The sequence below is a fragment of the Molothrus ater genome, chromosome Z, assembly GCF_012460135.2.
Source record: "Molothrus ater isolate BHLD 08-10-18 breed brown headed cowbird chromosome Z, BPBGC_Mater_1.1, whole genome shotgun sequence".
NCBI classification, from domain to species: Eukaryota; Metazoa; Chordata; class Aves; order Passeriformes; family Icteridae; genus Molothrus; species Molothrus ater.
The window spans coordinates 34,816,585-34,838,841 of NC_050511.2; the positions used below are offsets into that span (position 1 = coordinate 34,816,585).

Here is a 22,257-nt window from a genome sequence, read left to right on the forward strand (position 1 = left end):
AAGAGCACTATTAATCAGTTAGCAAAACAAGGTAATTGAAAGACAGAACAGTTCTCCAGACCCGAGACAAACCTTACCCTAGCAGGAGATTACATGACAAGCCATCTCATTTGTATAGTAACAAACACAGCTATGTTTCTATAGCCTAACAACTGCCTGGTCACCTGTACGGAACATTTTCTGACCTCTGCCTAACTGTTTGCCATGATTCATGTTGTTGTCAAGCTAAGAGGTAAAAAAAAAAAAACTGCAGCAGTGAAGCTGTTCAGTGCTGTGTCACACCTGATGCTCACACAGCTCACTGTGTTCTCCTCTTTAGGGCCTCTCACATCAGCATCACAAATACCAGAGCCTGAATTCAAAACACTGCTTCTGGTTCTAGAGGGTTCCCCACTTCTCACTGAAATGAGAAGAACCTGGTGTCCAGAGGTTTATTTGAATCTTAAACACAGCACATAGAGAGCCTACAGAAAGGCAGATGGAGTTTATGAACTAAGGAGGTAACTGATAAAGCATCTGCCTACTGTATTTACAGAGGGGCAAGTATCAAGAAGCAAAGCAGTTTCATTGACACTAGCAACATGTTCAGCAGACATAGCTGCACTGACTTCCTAAGTTCTACAAGTAATTCAATCAGAGGAACAATGAAATGGCCCCCTGCCTCCAACCCCTGAATGACACTGTATCTCACAATTTATATAACTGGCTTGCTTCATAACAACTGTCAGCCACTTTCCTAACTCCCATGATATGCTGGTTTTGCTTCAGTTTTCAAGCCTATTTCATTAATGACTTAAACTCTAAGTAAAGTATTACTACTTTTCTTGCCTTCTCCTATTGTATTTACAGAGATAACAAGCATGACACATGCACATTAAAACAGTGCTGTCCTCCTGAGTTACTGACCAGAAAGCTAAATTGCTTGTGCTGCTGTTCATAACTTCAACAAGTTTACGATCAGCCTCCTCATTATTTTTTTCAGCAATAGTGACACAATTAAAATACTATGCCAATTTTGTTCTGCTGCAAGAGCTTAAGGGAACTTACAAAATGCAGAACTGTTGTTCTTCTAGACTCAAGCTCCTAAGGAGGAAGTAAACCTTAAATGCAGCCTGAGACAATTATCAAGGGAAATATACACACAGAGGCTTTCATAAATAAAGGCTCCTCTTCTTTCTACCTTGAGCAGGAGTTACAATGCCACCACCTTGTAATCAGTTTAATGCAAAAGGGAGCTCCAGAAATTTCAGTCTAGGACCTTTAAGATGTGTAAGAATAACTAAGATAATACTACCTTCCCTTCCCCAGAAGATATTCAGTGCGTATTACCAAGACTTTAAAACAAAAAGTATTGCAAATTCTAGATTTGTGTTTGGTTGGTTGATGGCGGGGGTTTGTGTTTTGTTCTTTTTTTGTGTGTTTTTTTTTAATAATCTTCATTTTACTTAACTCTGGTACATTATGTTTAGTCTCCTTGGTAAGTGGAATAGGAATGAAAAGTCTCCAAAGAAAACGGTCAACTGACAGATGAATGACTACGACATGGTATTTACATAAACTACCAAAAAATTGTGTGATTTTGCCAGGTAACCAGCAAATTCCTCCCTTTTATTCAGCTACTGCCTCAGGAGCAACAACAGAAAAAAACCTCAAACACAACAACATACTGAAATGAAAAAATTTACTCATCATTATAGATTTACTTCACTCAAGCTCTACAATAAATATTTATTTCATAATTAGGAGAGGGAAAAGTATGAACAAAGCAGATTAAAAAGAACACAGTTAGCTGGACAGTGACTCATCAGTAACACAACCAACTCTGCATCAAGTAATATCATGTATTCCTAGTTTGTTTGCCATCAAGCATCCAAACCTAAACCCAAGGAGTCGAGTGTTGCTCCTAACTCCAATGTACAACGTATTTCTAGAGAAGGATTGCCATAAAGAGTTGCTGTCTATACAGACTGAAAACACCTTCATCCCATTAGTAAGCACCTCCTTTTTATTTTTTTCTTAGCCCCTTAATTAAAAAGGAAACAGTATTTCAGCAGTTAGATCTTCAGAAGAGGTCTAAAATTAATTAGTTCAGGCAGTATAATTTGAGGTGTAATTTTTTTTCACCACCCCCACAGATAGCAGAGCTAAGCGGAAAGAGTGACTAAGGTAGCACAAGGACAATGCCATAGATTTATATGACTAAGGAAAAACAGTATTAAATTTATCATGTAAAAAACCCACAGAATATTCCACTAACAAAAACAATAGTAACTGAATTTCAGTTACTTACTATTGCAATCTTTCTCTGGATGTTTTCCCCATATTTTTCATTTCAATAAGGTATTCAGTAATATTAACATTTGTTTGTCAGGCTCTTAACAAAGAAAATCTTCAGAAAAAAGTAAAACTGTGTCTTACAAAAACTCTGCTCATGCTTTTCACCAAAACTTACTAAAGCACAGTCTAAAACTAAATTTTAACTGCGTCCTATACAATAAATACAAAGCACAGAAATAAATCTTCCATTTTCTTGAACAGAGATTTTATTACTGGCAGGACTCTGCATATCACATTTTTTAACTTAGCCTTTACACCAAACACAGAAAAGATGCAGTAGCCTCCTGAGAAGGAATCTGTTAAGTCCCATACTTTGGAGAGGAAGGCAGTCAGCCAGAGACTTGCCTTTTGACATTGCAAATATACTGACCAAATTATGAACCTTTGCTCATGCTTATGAAGCCTTCCATTAATAACCTGGTATTAGTCTGAGCAAGTACTTATCAATATGATTAAGAGGACAACCACTGGACTCATGACAATTAACGGCAAGTTTCAAGTACCCTTGTAAAAGATAAAAACTTATGGGCCAGATAGAATGCATTCTTTACTAAAACATGCAAAGATTTTTTTGAATACTTGTTTTTTCCCGAAAGTTTTTGCATGAATACTTCCACTACGCTTGTGAAACTTGTGCTTGGAAGGATACTTGATGTCAAGAGGGAATGCCTTGTAGAATAAATAAGTGGAAAGAACATATTTTTGGTTATAATTTCAATTACACCTTTAATCTTCATTATTTTGCTGAAGAAAGTTTGTAGGGAAGCTTTCTACCATCTCTGTGTAATCTGAAATACAGGTACTGTGGCTCCTGAATAAAAGCCTAAATACTGTTTAACCGCCTAGAATAACTCCTCCTACTGACAATCTGTGTAGAATCAGAGGCAAATAGGTTTCCATGGGTAAACTACCCATATTCCTGCTAAATGCATACAAAATACATGGCGCTGGTTCAGCCTGCTGCTCTGCAGTGGTAGTGGGGTGCTGGTCAAATAAATAACAAGAAAGTAACTGTAGATCAAAGTGTAGATCAAACTTGGTGTTTCTTGAGCCAAGTATTTTTTTTTTGGTACTGGAAGGGGCTTCGTTAGCTTGCCTCGTGCACCCCAATGTCAGTAAATCCAAATCAGCTGCCCTATGGACTACAGACAGTGATTGTTCAAGTGCACTATCTGTATGGCAGTCATATGCCCCACCAACAGTGAACTCACACTGACAAGACAGAGGGGGAGGAGGAAAACACTTCTTCGCTGAGTCAGACTCTGGAGTCTGAGGCTGGCAATGCAATTAAGAAGTATCTTTCAGAAATCTCAATTGTGCTTTCACTGTTCATCTACTAGGCAGGAATCACTTATGTTAACAGCATTTCACTAGAAGAGCTGGAAGAGAGGAAAATAAGGTTTGCCTTCCTAATTGTTATTTCCGACTTCTACTCAGTTGTAAGTACCTATCCTTCAGTTTTCATATAATTGAAACAGTGATAATGGAAAGGTCAAAAAGCAAGCATGTATTAGATTAAAAAGATCAGAGGTGGTAACGCAAGCAAAAACAGGGTGGTGACAGAAAGCATTAGAAAGCAATATTCACTACAAACTGACTATGCACAATCCTGCAATTTCCAAAATTAGGATTAATTTTGTTACAACTTCTCACAGCAGAGGACAGATTTACTAACGCTAAAAAAAAAGTAAGTAAAAGGGAGTCAGTGAAAGCAGAATTAGCAGCTAAGATACCAAAAGCCCCTCCTTATGTTTAGACAATGCTAGTACAATTACTAAGATATCAAAAAAATGCTTCAAAATGGTGCCAGACATGTTTTAACAAGGAGTAGATTTTGGTTTTAACTGTTTTAAAAAACTGATGTCAGAAGAGGCAGCATTAGTTTTGTCCCATTAAAAGAAACGTACTGGAGCTCATCTTAAACTGTGCTTCTTGAAGCTAGATTGTCTTTTTCCTGCTTGTTACACAGCCAATATTAAAATTAAGAAATTGAAGGTAATTTCTTTATAAATTGCTTTACTTACATGTTAAATGGTAATTAAATCACTATTGTTTCATATCCACAATAGAGAATTTCACTTCTTAAAAGTAACTTTCCCACCATTAAAAAAATGAACACTCAAAAGCAGAACAAAACCCCAGACAATGTGTGAAATTCACATTCAGAAACCAACGAAGGGAGAAAAATTTCTTGACAGGCAACAGTTCACACTTTTAATCTCAAAATAAAGATGAACACATACATTTTTTTACCAGCAAAAATACTTTCCATCTTGATTTTTCTGATAAGTGAATAGTATCGACCTCTATAAGTTAAAATGCAAATAAATCTTCAACAAACAAATCAGGTTGGCAAGAAATGAAACCTGATAGCAAAACTTGAGTTGCTTACTTTAGTTTCATGTAGGTCACTTAGTTTAGCTCAGGGTGTTTCTTGTTTTAATCAGTGGAAGATATTACCTGCATCGATTAACTGCATGATCGTATCAACCAGTATAAGCATATATTAAAAATTACCTCCAAAAGGATCTGGTATGGACTTAGTGACATTTTCTAGAATGTTCTATAGTTGCACATGAGGTCTGAGGTCAAACTTAGAAAATCAGCCAAGAAATACTTAATTGAGAGTTTGGGGGAGGTGGGGTGGGGGGGGGAGAGATTTGAAAGAAAGACTTAAGCATAAGATAGGGATAAATCATCTTTATACCCTCCTGACAGTTGATGCTTTTAGCTTCAGGCACTACTCCAAGTTAAGTTAGAACATCCTCCATGGTGACCTAACTTTCAGCAGCAGCTAGTAGATCTGGCAGACATTGCTGTGCTTTCTCTACTTTCTCAAATCACATCTCTGTACACGAATACTGAACACTGCAGGGGAGCAGAGGTTAGTGTGCAGATCCTGAGGTTGGCCATAAGGAACAAGTATCCAAAACCACTGCAGTCCATTTTCTGAACCAGCTCTCAAGACTGTAGAGCATGTACTTCTGTATGTGTGTGCAGCTGCCCAAGGCACTGAGCCACAAACATGATTCCAGCATTCAGTTCCCCAGTGATACAGGTTGTGAAGCAACACCAAACTAGCAGTGACTAATACTTTGGTAAAATGATGTCATAAAGGAAGGAAAGAGTTTTGTTTCATTCAGAGGACAGAAAGGGGAAAAAAAATAGGCAATTACCTTACTCAAACTAGTTTGCTTTAAGTTTCCTATCTTTGAATTAACCAACATTAAAGTTAATTTAAATGCTGTGGGATACCATCCAAGATCCATATTTAGACTCTTATCTATGCTGCTTGCGGTAAGACTGACATTTTCAGGGCCATATAAGCCACCGAAAGTGACACGGACCGAAGAAAGGATCCCTACAGCTTACTGCAGGCCACCAGATGTGTGAGAGAATTTCAAAGAGACTGACAGTTCATGGTGATTGAAGGCAGCACATGCTAAGCATGCTTACTGCTGCTCTCCATTTAAGAATCTGTGCTGCAAACTGGATGTGGGTTTGTCCTGGGACTGCTCAGAGCAAGACTGCTACTGCAAGCAGGGCGAAGGGCAGAGAATCTGGGGCACTGGACAGAATCACAGTTAATAATACTGGAAAGGAGGGAGGAAAAGCTCTGCCTTTGAAGAATCTCCCCACAATAGCTCTGAACACTTTTTCCAGCCCTGGTCTTCATTTTAATGTCTAGCTATTAGTACTTCAGGCCTACCCACTGATCTCTATTGAGTACAGGTCTCCATATAACAAGATGATATAAGACGAAAGACAGTAGAGACTGACACTCAGAATGGCAAGATTACCACAGAACAGAAGAAGTATTTTAAGGGATATGAGCCTTTCCCTTATTCTATAATCGGTTGTGCTGAAGAAAAAAAAAATTATGTAGTGCAGAGGAGAATACTTAGCTCACTTATTGATTTTATTTATAAATGGTAACAGTGAAGGCACTTGTAACACACTATGAGTGGAGATTTATCATTGCTTCTTTCGTAAGACTCATCTGTTGATGTAGTGAAGCATAATTAGGAGATGGGCATGAATACATGTCTGAATTTTGCATGCAGTAGTGTTCTAGTTAAGAGTATTTTTACTCAGCCTTTCAAAACATCTATGAACTACAATTTCTACTATAAAGTTACTTCCTAGTGAAAGCATGCATTACATTTCTGCTCATTTTAAGGATGAGATAGTTACTGTCTCTTCTTTTCTTGTACTGTAAAGAAGGGACGTTATGTATTTCGTGCAATGCTGCCAACTGCAGACCCAAAATTATGGCATTGTTTTTTGTTTGATTCCTCAGCCACTTGGGAATACTTATTTTTAACAAGAACTGTAGTAAAATTCCCTGGAACTCTGCAGCTGGTATAAATCTGTATCTGCAAAGCAGGTGCTGGAAAATACAACTATATCAGGAAGCCTGTGTTTCAGAGTCATATCAACCATTTTTCCAACTGTGTTAAATACTGATTCACGTGATTACTTCCTGTGCTGCTAAAGAAAACTAAGACTGTCCTGAGAAACTCCCTGAATTCTAAGAAGTGCGAAAGCTCAAAAAGAATATGGGAACCAGGCACAAGGCACAGCAGTGTAAGAGTTCTCATTTAGTACTCTCCCTCACACTCTTCTGCCAAATACAATTGCATAAAATTAGAGAATATGCAAAGTGAAAGAAAAAGAAATCCCACAAACCTTAACACAAGAACATAGATCTAATTGCCAAATATAAAATAATAAAAACAGTTGTCTAAGGAAATACCTTACTTGATAACCTGTTGAGAAATAATTGTGTCATGTTCAAAGATTAATGACCTAATGAGACCATCTGAACACTGGAAAAGCATTACTAAACAAACTCTCTTCAGGGACTAACTCTTTCTTTACAAAGCAGAATCCTGACAACTCAGCCTACATATCAACTATATATTCCTCCCTTTGCCCACATCTCTACCAACCCCTCTCCCCAAGGCGTATTTATTTAAATTTCCTCTCATTGTAGTAACTTCATATGAAAAATCTAATTTTCATCCCTTTCCAAAGAGGAAAGAACTCGTAAAATCTAATTCTTGTGTTTAGACCAGTAAGAAGGACACAATGAAAAATTGCATTAAAATCTAGCAAAGCCAGAATTTGATTGCATTTTATGTTGGCAAGGATTCTATCTGTTTCAGTACATGCAGACATTTACAACACCTGCCTGGGATGCACGCATAAAAGGTTGTTTTCTACTGCATATTCTAGCCAGTAGATGATAAATCAAAAAAGACCTGCTGGATCACAGAAATCCATCCCAGTGTGCCATAAGAAAGTAACTCTAAATAGTACTGACTTCAAAGTAGAAAAATTAAAAACATTACTGTTGGAGGTTCCTTATTTGTCAGACAGGCAAAACACTACCCACATTGCTGATTCATATGGTATTATCAGACAGCAGTGCACAGGAAGCTCTACAGGAAGACCACAAAAGCTGACGAGTGTCCAAAAAGGGACAGATAGGCAGAAACATACCAGGAAGAACTTACACACCCCACTGCAATCAGGAAACAACAAAGCTAGTGAGTGAGCAAGCTATAGCTCCTACCAAGCATTAATCCTCAAAAAACTACTTCTTGAAAAGGTACACTTTTTTTCTGAAAGAAAAGACATGAGGAAAATTTGAGTAGTTTTCTACAGCAGGGAGCTGCTATTTAAAACATTTTGCAGTGCAGTGACAGAGTACACCACTATAGCAACAGCAGCCAGTGCAAGTCATTGTTTATCACACAAGAAGGGCATGAGCTACAGGGCTTTACTGTCATGCTCCTCTCTGTTTAGGATGGTTTTGTTTATAAAAGCTGCCCCAGAAAAAGAACTTTTTTAAAAACGGGGCCTTTCACAATGAGTCTAATAATAATGTCACACAATTTCTTTTCCCTATCAGAAGTACCAGAATATCCCACAGGTGAAATTAAAAACTTCCACGACTCAACTAGGAAAAATGCTGACTGGTGTTAAGACACTTTTCATAGGACAGGATTTTCAAGAAGTAAGTGAACTATACACAACACAGTATCATTATGAAAATTCTGAAAAGAGCTTCTAAAAATTAACAAGTCTGCAAAAAGACATATCCCCTCAACATCACAGAAGCATCCTTAGAACCTTCCTGACCTTTAAATACCACCTGCATGGTCTGTGTTCTCCTTCAGGAAAGTTTCAGTTATCTCAGTGTGCAAGCTCCTCTGCAGCCTCTGAGGAGATGTGTCCATACATGCATTACTCAATCTTTTCATACACAGTCTTAAACACCTTCCCTTATGAGCAAGTTTGAATCAGATATAGGCAACTCCAACTTTCTTCAATAAAAATCCATTTCATACTGCATATGTAACTGTAGATACATGTCCTAGACATATTTTCATGTCTTTTACTGATGTCTCAGTTCAACACAACAGCTCCTCCATGGCTCATTATCAAAGTGCCACTTAAATTGTTTTACTGCAAGAGTTTTTAAAAGCTCCTTACAAAGTGGCAAGTGGTTGGAAAAAACTCCATCTTTTTCAAAACCAAGACTAAGTTTTAAGGTTAATTTCTCCCCCAAATTCCTACTACACAGCTAAATTAAAATACCTATAAATTATTTTTGAAAAATGCCACTACATTTCATTTTCTCCTGTTCCTTTCTTACTTGTAGACTATTGGCTACAGCAGAATTTACAGTATCTGATATGTTTTTGCACTGTTTTGAATGGCTTAATTTTCAATTCTTCATCATAACCCGTTCACCTTTTCAAAGATCAAGGTAGTATTTAAGTGTGACAGAGAAAGTAAAAGAAAGAAAAAGAGGAAAAAATAACTAAAGCAAATCTGTTAAGTTCTAGGGTTACATTTCAGCTTTAAAGAAATCCTTTTTCAATCCAGACTTTGAATAAAAGCAGCTTTAAAAAATGCAAAGGGTCAAAGGAATATTAAAAACATATATTAGAAGTGTTTCAAATATATTCTGTGCAAAATCAGTTTTACTCAATTCCATGGGTTTATGACTGAGGGTAAAACCTATTAGTACACTGTATCTACAAATTGGCTTAGGAGATTAACAACTAAACAGTAAGCCAAATTTTAACACTGACTAGAAGGTCATATTAAGAAAAATGGTAAGTCATCATCAGAAACAACTTTAACTACTATTTTAATTGTATTTTCAGCTTTTCCACAGTATCATTTGTCTCAGAAACTCATATGTATGTCAGGACTAATGAGGAGAGACATGACAGTTAGAGAAATGTTAGAAAGCAGCTCTTCATAATTCCCATCCCTACAACCCAACATTTAGCTTTTCATGTCATATTTGAAACTGTTCACAGAAGTGACTTGCTCCCAATAAATTACTTTCTTACCTAGCTAGTAATTTATGTCCACTATAGCAATCTAAACATTAAACAATCTACAGTCAAGAGCTCTATACTTTCTTGACAAAGATGAAGCACACAACCATAGCCTTGTGATTGTCTGTTTGTTATGTAAATGTTATGAAAAAATTAAAATGTAACGTGACTAATGTCATGCTTTGATTTTCCTCTGCCAACCTACTCTTCCAGAAGCAAAACCCTGGATTCTTGCCTCATTACTCACCTTTATGCAATCACCCAAAGTGAATACAAAATCTAAGAGTAGAGCTACATGGGCCCATAGCCTAAAAACAGGTAGGCATGTGATTGGATTGATGAAGTGTGAATATGTAATCACCTCTTCATGTGCAGACTTTAATCCTAATTTAATCAGGGAGAAAAAAAGAGCAAAATAATCTTTCAGAAAAAGTAGAGGTCAATGTGAATAGTGAATACTTCTACTAGGCAATACATCCAACAATCCAAAACAAATTAAACTTCAGAAACAAAAAAGGGGGTTGTGGGGAGGAAGGAGGGAAGGGCGGGTTGTGTTTTGATTTTTTTGTGGATTTTTTTAACTACTCTTTTGTCAAGCCAAGGCTGAATTTCATTATAAGACAAAACCTGCTTGCACTGTAATTTTTACCATATAGGAAGAGCACACTGAACAAGGGACTGACAAAATCTGGATCAATATATTGTCCATTTAATCTGAAGAACTATTAATTGATTGCAATAAACCTTATTTCAAGCATCTTGTGTGTTACTAGGAATTACAATGAAGAAACAAGTAACTTTTAGTCATTCTACATAATAAAACCAGAACACAACAGGATCTGAATTCCCCAAAAAAAGGTTATTGTGAGTAAGAAATATTCTTATAAATTTTCAGAGGAAAATATGACAAAAATACTTCAATCTGAAATTAATTTAGAAAAAAGTATTAGACAAGCTTAGCCTATCTCCTGTAGAAATGAATTAGGAAACTATGACTTCTAAATATCACCTTCTTGAAAATACTTATATATGATTATGTTTATCCATTATTTTTATAAAACTGTATTGTCTAAATACCTATCTTTATATAATGGCGGCTAATCATGAAGAAAGTCAGAACCATTCCAAGAGTACACAATCTCACTACCTTAAAATATATGCCAAACTCCCATTACACATAAAAGTTGCCCCTAAGTGAATTTCGTATCTTCATCATCAGTGAACACACTCATGTGAACATTCCCTGAAGAACAGCAGTGTTCATTTATCTATATGTTTATTTTAAAGAAAGTATTTGAAACTCTTCATGGGAGCATTCAACTCTGCTTCTCCAGCTTACTTCTCATATACCATCATCTTCCCTACACATTTGAAAAAACAGCTAGAACTTTGGCTTCTGTTGGGATGAAGTATGGAATACTTAAGCAGAACATAACAAGATGAAACAAGTAATTCAACAATCCATTAGAGCAATACAGATAAATGGAAGTGCCCTCTGCTCTAAACAGAGAGCAAGCAAATGAGTGACTAGGAGAACAGAATATAAATTACTACATATATGGGGAGCTTTTTGCTTGTTAGTTTTAATTTTATTCAAATATAAAGAAGGAAAACAGAAGAAAGTAGGACAAAATGGTATGCCACACGTAAGTACGTAAAGATGCACTGAGGTGAAATGTATGTAAGACTGAGGAGGTGCCAGAAAGAACAGCAAAGAATGAGAAAACCAAATGACTGACAGGAGACTGATAAAAAGATGAGAAAGGCAGTTGAGGAGAGGCTGCTATCTATTTAAGATCACTGAAATCCTCACAAAGCTTCTTTACTAAGCACTCAGGAAGAAACTGCTTGTGGCTTTATTGGAAGCCCTAAAGTTCATGGATCAATATCCCCAGGGGAGGAAATCCAGCTATCAGGGACATGGGCTTTCCCTCATATTGCAGCTTCCAGTGAAAAAAAAAAGTAAGCTGTCTTCAGTTCCTTTGTCTGAATACATGTAGCTCAATGACCACGATATTTTAAATCTTCTATACACTCTTGCACATTATCTGACTGCAGCTATCTATTTCTTGCTAAAATAATGTCTATAGAGCCTCCTGGTCTTAGAAACATTTAACTCTTCTGCAAGACTTGCTATTTATTGGGCAATTTTACTTTTTGGTTTTGAGTGCTTGGAGAAACACCTCAGAGAACCTAAATACTAACCAAGCACTAAACATTGTTAAATACTAAACAAGAACCATACAGGCGTCTCCATCTGCTTGAAGAGCCATTTGATTATATCCATTCTAAAGCATTAAGCATTTTATGTCACTATCCCAAGAACTTAATTCTTGCTTTTTTGTTAAATAAACCCCCCCTCTAAACTGAAAGACTGTCCTCCCAGTTTGCACACTACTGCTCTGGATTCAGTCCTTCACACTCTGTTTCAGGTGAGGTGTCTGCAGTAAGTCCTTTCCTCCAAGCTATGTTTGTTCAACATCAAATTTCACCATGGGATTTCACCACTTAACATTCCCAACTGTTTACCCAAGACAAAAACTTATGCAATCTCATTCCATTCCTGCTCCTATTGTCCCACTTCTGCCTGTAATTTTATTAGCATTCTCCAGTGGATCTGTCTGACATGGAAAAAACCAAGCTAACAAAACAATTACGGACTTGAAGATAATGCTAGTAAGATTTTGAACTTTGAAACCATTTCTGGTATCTGCTCATTTTGACTGCAAAACATTTCCCAAGGGAAACAGGCAAAAATTAATCAGAAAACACTCTTAGAAACTTAACAGCAAATGTCTACCACAAAACTTGCTTTTATGTTTCCAGCTTCTTGAAAAACTTTCCTGCAGCCTGTTGTTGAAGACTACAGTTACTCATATTAGTTTTAGTTATGAATATATTAGTTTAGTTATGAATATTTAAGAAGTCTCACAGGAAATTATGGGAGTGGGATTCAAGTAAGGTTTCCTGCCTGTTAATCACCATGGAGCGACACCTTCCTGATACTGTCTGCTGGAACAGAGTAACAACTTGTCTTTTGAAAGTTACATTAAAATGGAAAAGTATAGGACAACCATAGTATTTGGTGTTTAGTATACTAGTAGATTCATTTGTCTAAAAATACAAACTGCAAAAAGCATAAGCCTGTATTTTTTTTAATATACATTTGAACACCTGGGGTTGCATGAGTTAGTCTGTACAAACAAAATTTTGCAAAAGATGGGCAATTTTCAGAATTGCTTCTGAACATTTCTCTAAAAACTAACACTTTCCCTTATTTCATAAAATACTTCTTACCCTAAAATTCAAAAGCCATACAACAACTTCTAGTTGAAAAAGAATTAATGGAAGCACAGTAAAATTTACTCAAAATGAAACTAAAAAAGTCTATAGGCAACTATTTCCCATGACAGACAAATTCCTAAAAGAGGAGATCACACTCAGCCATTATCTTAAATCTCAGAAGAGCTCACATTCAGAAGTTTAAACACATAAAAATGAATGTCTTTCATTATATAATGCTATACCATCAGTACTGAGATATTAGCTTCTAAACACAATTATATTTCTCAATTGGCTTTACTCTGATAATAAATCTTTCAAAACAGTCTAGGTTACTATAATATAGGACAATGCATTTCAATCTCTGCCTCTTCTGTTACATTTGTGACTATGAAGACAAATATAATCTCACAAGAACTGACCTGTGAAATTTAGAACTTACCTATGGCTACGTTGATTATACTAAAATAATCCAATGTAAATGTTGTGATGCTGTACACCACACAAAGAAAACAGCTGCCTACTTAACTGACTGCTAAGGACACTTCAAATTCCAGCAGTATTCAGAGATTCAAAATACTCCAAATTTAATAAATCACAGTTAAAGGTATGAAAATTGGTACAGTAAGAGAAAACCATTTATACTGTAGCCCTGAAGTCTATTGCAGAACATGAAGAACTTGACCCAAAAAAAGGGTAATTTTTTTCTTCAGGCCCAACCACATCAATACCAACTTGACCTGCAATTTTCTAAACTACAGTGTACAACAGCTACTGTGCTAAAAATATTCTGTTACTCAAACTTCAAGATATTCTCTCCAGAGATAGGATTTCCTGATAGGAGATTCAAATTAATAGGAATTTGAATTTCCTGTGTTTTCCCTTCCTGTGTTTTCTAGATTGCTAGACTAATGAGTTTGTTTTCAACAGCCTGTAAAAAAATGAAGGAGCAGATTTATTTGTTGACTGGTGTTCAGTGCTTTGAAGTGAAGTGACCTTGTATACAGAGAAAAAGTGTAGTATACCACAGTCATGTCTGTTTAGAGACAATGCTGTAGCGCATTTGGTTTTTCCTACATTCCTGAAGGAATTTGTACAGGAATTGCCTTGAGAGCCTGGTAACTGGTGACTTTTATTTTAGTCTACAAGTAGCCCTATTAGAAACTGATGGGAATGCTTGTGAAGTAGCTGAGCAGAGACCCTTACTTTGAGCAAAGTAATTTTTATGTAGAGAAAGTGAACAGTTCTGGCCATGCATATACAGCTATGGCAAACCTACCCAACTCACTCAACCATATAAACACACTAGAAAAAGTCAGCATATCCAAAAATAATTATGAAACACATACTCTGTAATATAATACAATGAAAAAAGAAACCTAATCTATCATTAGGATTTCCAGATATTAAGGCTAAGTGACAGTCAACACCAATTTTGAAGAAAAAACGTGCTTTACAATCAACTAACTTTTCAGGCCAGTATGTTTCATGCTTTGCACACAGCAAAAACATGGAGCCAAAAGACTGAAATGAAAATGAAAATGCAGGTTTAAAACTAATTAGACATTTGATTGTGATTTATAAAGGATGATGGGAAAACAGACAGCACCAGCAGGCAGCTGGACTATGAAATTTAACAGTCAGGAGTCTCACCAAATACAAAATTTTCAATCCTTTTCACATGCACGAAAAACCCCACCCACCATTAAAGAAGGTTAACAATATTGATTCTGACAGATGGGATCCTCCTGACTTCCTACTGCATCAAGTCACCGTCCTGCAAGACGCTTGTTATTGCAACATTACATCACCAACAAAATAATGATCATCTGTGATGACTTCAGCAAATGCAAATGAAAAAACAACTCATCATTAGCCTGCTAATAAGCTTTATCTTTCCTACTTATAAGTCAGCTGTTTTAAAACACATATAGCAGTTCAGGTCTAAAAATCAAACTTCATATATTTAGACACAGAAGATTCTATTACTAACCCAAGTTTATCTCATTTTCTCTTTCCCAGTTAATGGATGCTTTTTTTAATTGTAAAGGTTGCTGCTCTTTGATATTTTCTATTAATGAAAAAAAAACAGAATAAAAGAACTTTTGAGTAATTTATCAAAGAAAATACTACTTTTATTCAGGACTACCAGATAATCATTAAATATTCTTTCACAAGATGGAAAAAAAGGTGAGGCATCCACTTTGTCACAGATCTTAAATTCTCCTTTTGACAAAGTTTCTGATAATGGATCAACAGTAAAAATGCAAACAAGTTCTCAGGGAACTGTTATCAAACAGTGCCTCCTTGAGCAGGAAGAGATTGGACCAGATTATGCACAGTGGTCCCTTCCAATTTGACCTATTCTGTGACGTCATGATATTGGGAGATACAGACATGTAATTCTGTGGCTTACCATATATTTTAAGTAAATAGTAAGCATTTCATTCCTAGTCACAGAATGAGACAAACTATTGTAGTTACCATACTATTAAAATCTGACTATTAAAAAAAATGTTAAAACTGTTAGAACTGTTAAATGTTAAAACTGTTAAAAAATGTTAAAAGATAGTTAGAGATGAACCTTAGAAACACTTTCAATGTATTTTGTCCTTTTAAACTGCAGTAACAGCATCAATCTCAGAAGACTGACTGTTTTAAGGTCTTGCGTAGAAAATTTTAATTTAACAATCTAGTCACACACAAACCGATATCTTCACCTATTTGTCTAATAATTTGAATTTTTTCCACTTGTAATGTAATAGCAATCCTTAAGCAGTACATCACAAGAATGGTTTAACTGTGCTCTAACCAGAGCACAGCCACATAGCAAAGGACAAGAGTTACTGAAGTCAAATGGCAGCCTGCCATTAAACCTCTGTTCTGTGACAATGCCCCCCCAGGCATCTTAAGAGAGGTCTCTTGTTTAAACGCATATTTGTGCTGTAAAAGTAGACAAAAAGGCAAGACAGGAAACGCCCTTTTCTTTGGAGCTTTCAGTATCACTTCTGTGATGTGTCATTTTTTTGAGACCTTCAGTATATTTCCGAAAACAAAAAAGAGGAAAAACTTCAGCTACAGAAATAAACAAAAATCTCACCTTGTTATTTTCACACTTGTATGGGATTTTGAGGGTATCCATGGCCTTGATCATGGCCTGCATTGCTGTAAATATATTCTGGTACACCAGTTTTGTAAAGCCCCTTTTGTCTTCATCAGAGTAACCTGATCCATGAATGATTCTCATCTGCTTGATAAATGTGCTTTTGCCACTCTCTCCTGTGCCTGCAAGACAAATAAGAAGGATATGCTTTACCCAGTGGACACAAACACAACTTTTTTTGCACAATGCTGACAGCTTGCTTACTGCAGAGCTCAACAGTGTCAAGTGGTGCTTGGAAGGTAACTACAAGGACCAGTTCAAGGTCAAACAGCAACATCAGTAGCAACTGAAGAACTGAATTAAAATTTGCACTTTGATTTAACAACTGAACTAGTGAGCAAAATGGCACTCCAAAATATACATATTATATATAACTTCGTATTTGAAAATATTTTATTCTTAAAAATGTAATTGTACGAAACTCTTAACTTCATGAGACAGTTCATCACAAAAGTTCTGAGAGGAAGAAAGTCTTCCTAGGCTAACTCTCAGGACATTACAGTAATCTGGTATTACAAGCAACGGATATATGTGTTTTGGTTTTCAGGCTTTTCTTTCTCCAGGCAACAATAGACAGAACAAGAGGGCGCAGTCTCAAGCTGTGCCAAGGGAGATACAGGCTAGAATTAAGGAGGAAATTTTTCACAGAAAGAGTGATCAAATACTGGAATCATCTACCCAGGGAGAGGTGGTGGAGTCACCATCCCTCGATGTGTTAAAAAAAAAAAGACTGGATGTGGCACTTGCTGACATGATGTAGTTGAGGTGTTAGAACATGGGTTGGACTCTATGATCTTAAAGGTCTCTAGAAATTCTGTGATTCTGTTTGGGTTTTCAGTTTTGTTGTATTTGCTTGTTTGGTTTTTAATTTGTTTGTTTGAGGGGGTATGGTTGGGTTGCAGCTTTTTTTTGTTTTAAGCTAGTATTGGAACAACCAGAGCCCAACAAACTTCAATCTCAGAACCATATGAAATCACTGTTAATTAAAATTTGATTCATATTTATTAATAAGCAGTCATTCCTTCCACTAAATCTTTTTCATGTCTTTTTATACTTTGTACTAAAAGTAATATATTGATGAAATATGACTATTTGTCAACTTAAAGTTAAGATCTCTGTGGAAACTTCACAAAGATTACAACACACAACATTTTTCCTTTTCTCCAATTCAACAAGCTCATCTATAACTACAAGAGCTTATCTATATTATCCCTGTGTTTGCTTAAGAGGAGGAGTTGAACCTGCACAACTACATAAGCCCTGTGTTCACCCAGCTGCTCAGCTCTGCAGAAAACAAAATGCATTGCTCAGTGCTGTGGTTTTCAGACTTTCAGTCTGGGCTTTATTGTAATCATTTCTGTAAAGCTTTCATGCCTTGTGCCCTAATACTCATGTCCAGGACAAAGGCAGCTTTAGATAACGTTTTTGGTGTCTTCTCAAAAAAGTGTGTTTCACAGCAGTGAAGTTTACAGGAGTAACCCTTAACTATTTCTGAGATAGTACACACTGCAAAATCTAAGCCTCTAAAATCTTCTGCCCTTCCCACAAGCATAATTTTGAAACCATCGCTCCCATTTCCTGCACACATATAACAAACTTCTAATGCAGGTTTTCTTTACGCACACATTCCCAGAAAATCAAACATGATGTTACACACTACAGAATCAGAATGGTTTGAGTTAGAAAGGACCTTAGAGATCATCTAATCACAAGACCCCCCTTGCCATAAGCAGGGACATCTTCCATTAGGCCAGTTTGCACAGACCCCATCTAACTTAGCCTTGAATACTGCCAGGGATGGGGCATCAACAGGTTCTCTGGGCAACCTGTGCCAGTGCCCTACCACCTTCACATGTAAAGAATTTCTTCCAGCATCTCATGTAAATCTACCCTCTTTAAGTTTAATGCCATTTCTCCTTGTCTAATCACTACATGCCCTCATAAAAGTCAGTCTCCAGCTTTCTTGTAGGCTCCATTTAGTCAGCAAAAGGCTGCTAGATCATCCCCCTAGACATCAAGACACTGACTGGTATCAACTTGTGCTTTCTACAGCCTCAACCATTCATTACAGAACAAGCTAAAAAATACATCATGGCAATACAGTCTAAAAATTTTACCATTTACAATAATAATAATAACCATTTACCACAATAATAATAATAACCATTTACCATAATAAACACAAACGACACTGCGTAACAGCATGAACAGGACCCTTGAGTGGGCCTGTTTCACCTGGTGAAAAGAAAACCTGAAATTACATAAGAAAAAAAATCTACATTTTCTTCTGAGAGGATATGAATGCCTTATGGGCTCTGTTAGCCACTGCTTCTGCCACCATCATTCTTATACCTCTAATGGATACAAGACAAGAGCAAAGGTGAAACGGCAGTGCAGTGGATCAGCAGAATGGACCAATGGGGGATAAAACTATACTGAGACCAATTTTCTGCTGGCTACCACAGCACCTTTACATTAGTCAAGTCAGTTCCCTGAAGCCAGATATATAGTATCTTCTCATCTGTCACAAGACTGCTGAAGCCACACAATGTACCTAAAACTCAATCATAATCAGAATACCACCGCCACACTCCTTCATCTTTTAAAAAACATTACTTTCAACCTTTCCCTCCCCATCCTCTCCCCAGTCCTAATATAACTCCTTGTCTAGTACTTAGCTGAGAATTGAATATTGTGACAGAATAAAACCCCACATTCTTGACTCAAGCACACAGCTTGGTTCGTCATCTGACTTCTAAACTTCATCTCAGATAAAATCAACGTAATGAATGAAAAAAGATTAACTGTCGTCTAAAAATAATAAAGAAATGTCTGTAATAGTGATGAACTCCCCAATCATGGCATAGAGGATTATCAAAATTTTTAAGAGCTTAGCATCTTAAAAACTGAAAGTTTCTGAAAACTTCTTTGTTTTTTTTTCTTGAAATGTTAATAACTACAACAATTACTGTATCATCAAGAATTTTACAAGCAGAGATCTGAAAGTACTTCTAGCAATATTACATCCACAAGCAGAATCAGGAAAGAAGCCAGATTGCTTAAATGCAGAGTAGATCCTTATGCATGCACTTGCACCCAGATATATACATATGACGTACAATTTATTTCTCCTGGTACACATCCTGCAAAAATCAAGCCACAGAATGTTGAAATACAACATTCTTTGCTCTGCAAAACTTATGGAAAACCTTTAAACATAGGTAACAATGCAGCTACTGGCAGAGAGGTTTCAGAGCTTGTGGTGACTGACAAAGAAGATACAGGAGACTAATTTAAAAGAAAAACAACTGTAGAAGCCTAGAATGACAAGCCTTTCCTTTGTATGGTTGTCCTGTATTTGCTTTTGCATTTCTCTGCATTGCAACTTTAAAAAAATCTTAGGTATAGTATCTTCAGATCAAATACAAGGCTGTTTTTTAACTAAAACAACATACTATTCTCTAAGTAAAATTCACACTGGCATCTCTTAAACAGAAAGACTGCTAAACTACACCTGATAGTGTTTTTTCCCCCAAGTTTGACCTATGAAAAGGCAAATAAACCCTGCTATTTTACTGTTTGAAAATTTATATTAAATTAGAGAGAAGAGGACATTCTTAACATGTAAGGAAGGAGAAAGCCATTGAAATCCACTACCCTGTTAGTCACTGTACACACACACTTATTAGGAACTGTCAAAACAACAGTGTGTACATTTGCAGAAAACTGGCTTTCATCTTGGAGCTTAAATGCAGAAAGAAAGCCTACAAGTACCTGGAAAGTGAAGATTCATGGGTAAGGGTAGAATCAACATCCTACACAGATGAGCAGAACCATACTGTAACCAGAGTTTCATCAAACATGTACTCAGACAAAGCAGTCGTTGTACATTGCCTCACAGATTTACAGAAAAGGGGAGCAATAAACCTCATCAGATACTAAGTAGCAGCATAACTCCTAGGAGGAGTAAGAGCTAAAACAGTAATAGAGAGGTAATGCATGAAAAAAAAAATACTTGATTTCACTTAAAGTTATACTTCACTTGGAAGAAAGTTTAATGTCCTCTATGCTACCACTAGTTCAGCATTAGAGAAAACAAAAAATATGGTTTGGTCTGTTGCTGCTCTAGCAGTGGAATGCAGTGGGATCACATTTCCACTGAAACCAAGTATGGGTAAATGAAAACATGAAACTGTGCAGAATTCAGGCCTTGGACCAGCTTGGCTTTGTAGGTGACAAATCAGTTAAAATGTAGTATGGAATGCATGAAGATCCTCCTGGGAACTGAGGCAGAGAAGCCAGTCTGTCCTACGACTCAGAACAGCAGGTCTCAGGCTCACAGTTGGAGGCTGCTGCTGGGAGGGATATTCAGTTGGTAAAACTGTAGCAAAACTCCCTGAGGTAGAAGTGAAATTCCCCACCTCACCCTGCAACATGTATCTGTCCAAGCCCTGGAGCAGAACTAGAGTATCACTTCTCCATCAAAAGAAGGCAGGAAGGCTAGTGAAACAAGGGGTCTCTCACACCCACAGCTCAGTGCACCTGATGTGGTCATGCGCCCAGGCAGACTGTGCTCTCATCCTGACATCATATGAAGAGATCCTTACCTCTACAACAGCCTTGACCATCACCTCTGTCAACAGTTCCCACAACTGAGTTGACCTGCTTCAAGCTGGTACAGCCATTGATAAGGCAGTCCTTTTTAAGTGAAGACTGCTAGTACTCTATGAACTTTTTTCCCTATTGCTTAAAAAGTATTACATCCATGACATTGTATCACTGTATCATACCTCTTGAAAGATACACAAGTACCAACCTACGCCAACAACCAATTTATACTACTACAAGTTAATAACTGAAACTGACCATTTTCACCTTGGTCATAGAAACACCAAAGAATTTCAGTGACAACTCATCCAGAGACATAAACAGAATTCCTGTAAGGAATTACCAGTGCTGATAATGGATACAGTAGGCATATTAATATTTTTCACAAAATGAAAAGTAGAACCATTATATCTTCCTTGTATGATTATCCTACTCATTAACTGACATTAAGAGATTAAACCTTACAAGAGTTGTTTGATGTTAGGAAACATTTCAATGGCATTTCATTTAGAGTTACAGAAAAGCCTATGAAACAGGAAAGCATCTCAAATTTCAGTCAAAAAAAGCCAGAAAGAGAAGTAAGGTGTCCTGAAGTCTGTTCCTATATCAATAGCACAATGTTTTGCAGTTATGCTAAAAACTGAACAGAATAACGACAAAAAGCCAAAAAATGTGAGAACCCCAGTGATGGTATTTTGAGACTTAACAGTACACAGGTTGAAGTTAAGAACCACTTAGGAAAAATGGGAGAGGGGTACATATTATTCTATTGCCAAGTGTTTGCTCCACTGACAGGATATCTTTAGTTTAAAATCACTACATAATCTTCTTACTTGTTTTGTTTAAAAGGCACATTTGCATATTCCACTTGCTTTTTAAAAAAGAGTAAGCATATAATCATTTCACTATTCACTAAATTATCTCCTCTGTATCATTTTCATAATTAATAAACATTTCATTAAGATTACTGTCAATATTCTACACAATATTATTTCATGAATTACTAATGGAACAACAAAAAAGAGCAAGATGAGAAAATATTTATTCCAAAAAAGGATGGATAGAATTTTGAAGTAGCTCATGAAGTACATAATTACCTCAAATAAGGAATATGAAACATCTACATTCATGTAGAGCAATTTGTTTCAAGAATAATCTTGAATGTCTTAAATATTTATGAAAAACTAAGCAAATGTTATCCATTACAAATATTACTAAAGTTGTTCCATCATTTCCTTACCTACATGATTGAAATTGTATTGACCATCTTCCTTAAAAAAGGGGAAAGAATACCTGCCATTATGTGGACAGCTAGTCTGACTGCTTTCTACAGAAGAAAAATCCTCTTACAAATTTCATCTGGTTGTTTTTGAGACTATAATAAAGTTAGTCATTCTAGTGCAGCCACAAACTTAGAAAAACAAAATACCCATCCTCATTGTACAAGTGAGGCACTCAAAATAGTTCAAGTGACTACTACAATAAAGCTTAAGACAGATACTGAAT

The 22,257-nt window shown here is 36.4% G+C and overlaps 1 protein-coding gene across 1 annotated transcript in view; it reads right to left on the reverse strand.

Annotated features, from left to right (window-relative positions):
- Positions 1–22,257, reverse strand: part of LOC118699004 (guanine nucleotide-binding protein G(q) subunit alpha-like) — a 117,078-nt gene that overhangs the window by 62,822 nt on the left and 31,999 nt on the right. The window contains exon 2 of the mRNA XM_036402576.2: positions 16,081–16,265. Coding sequence (XP_036258469.1) covers positions 16,081–16,265 — 185 coding nt within the window. The remainder of the gene's footprint in view (positions 1–16,080; positions 16,266–22,257) is intronic.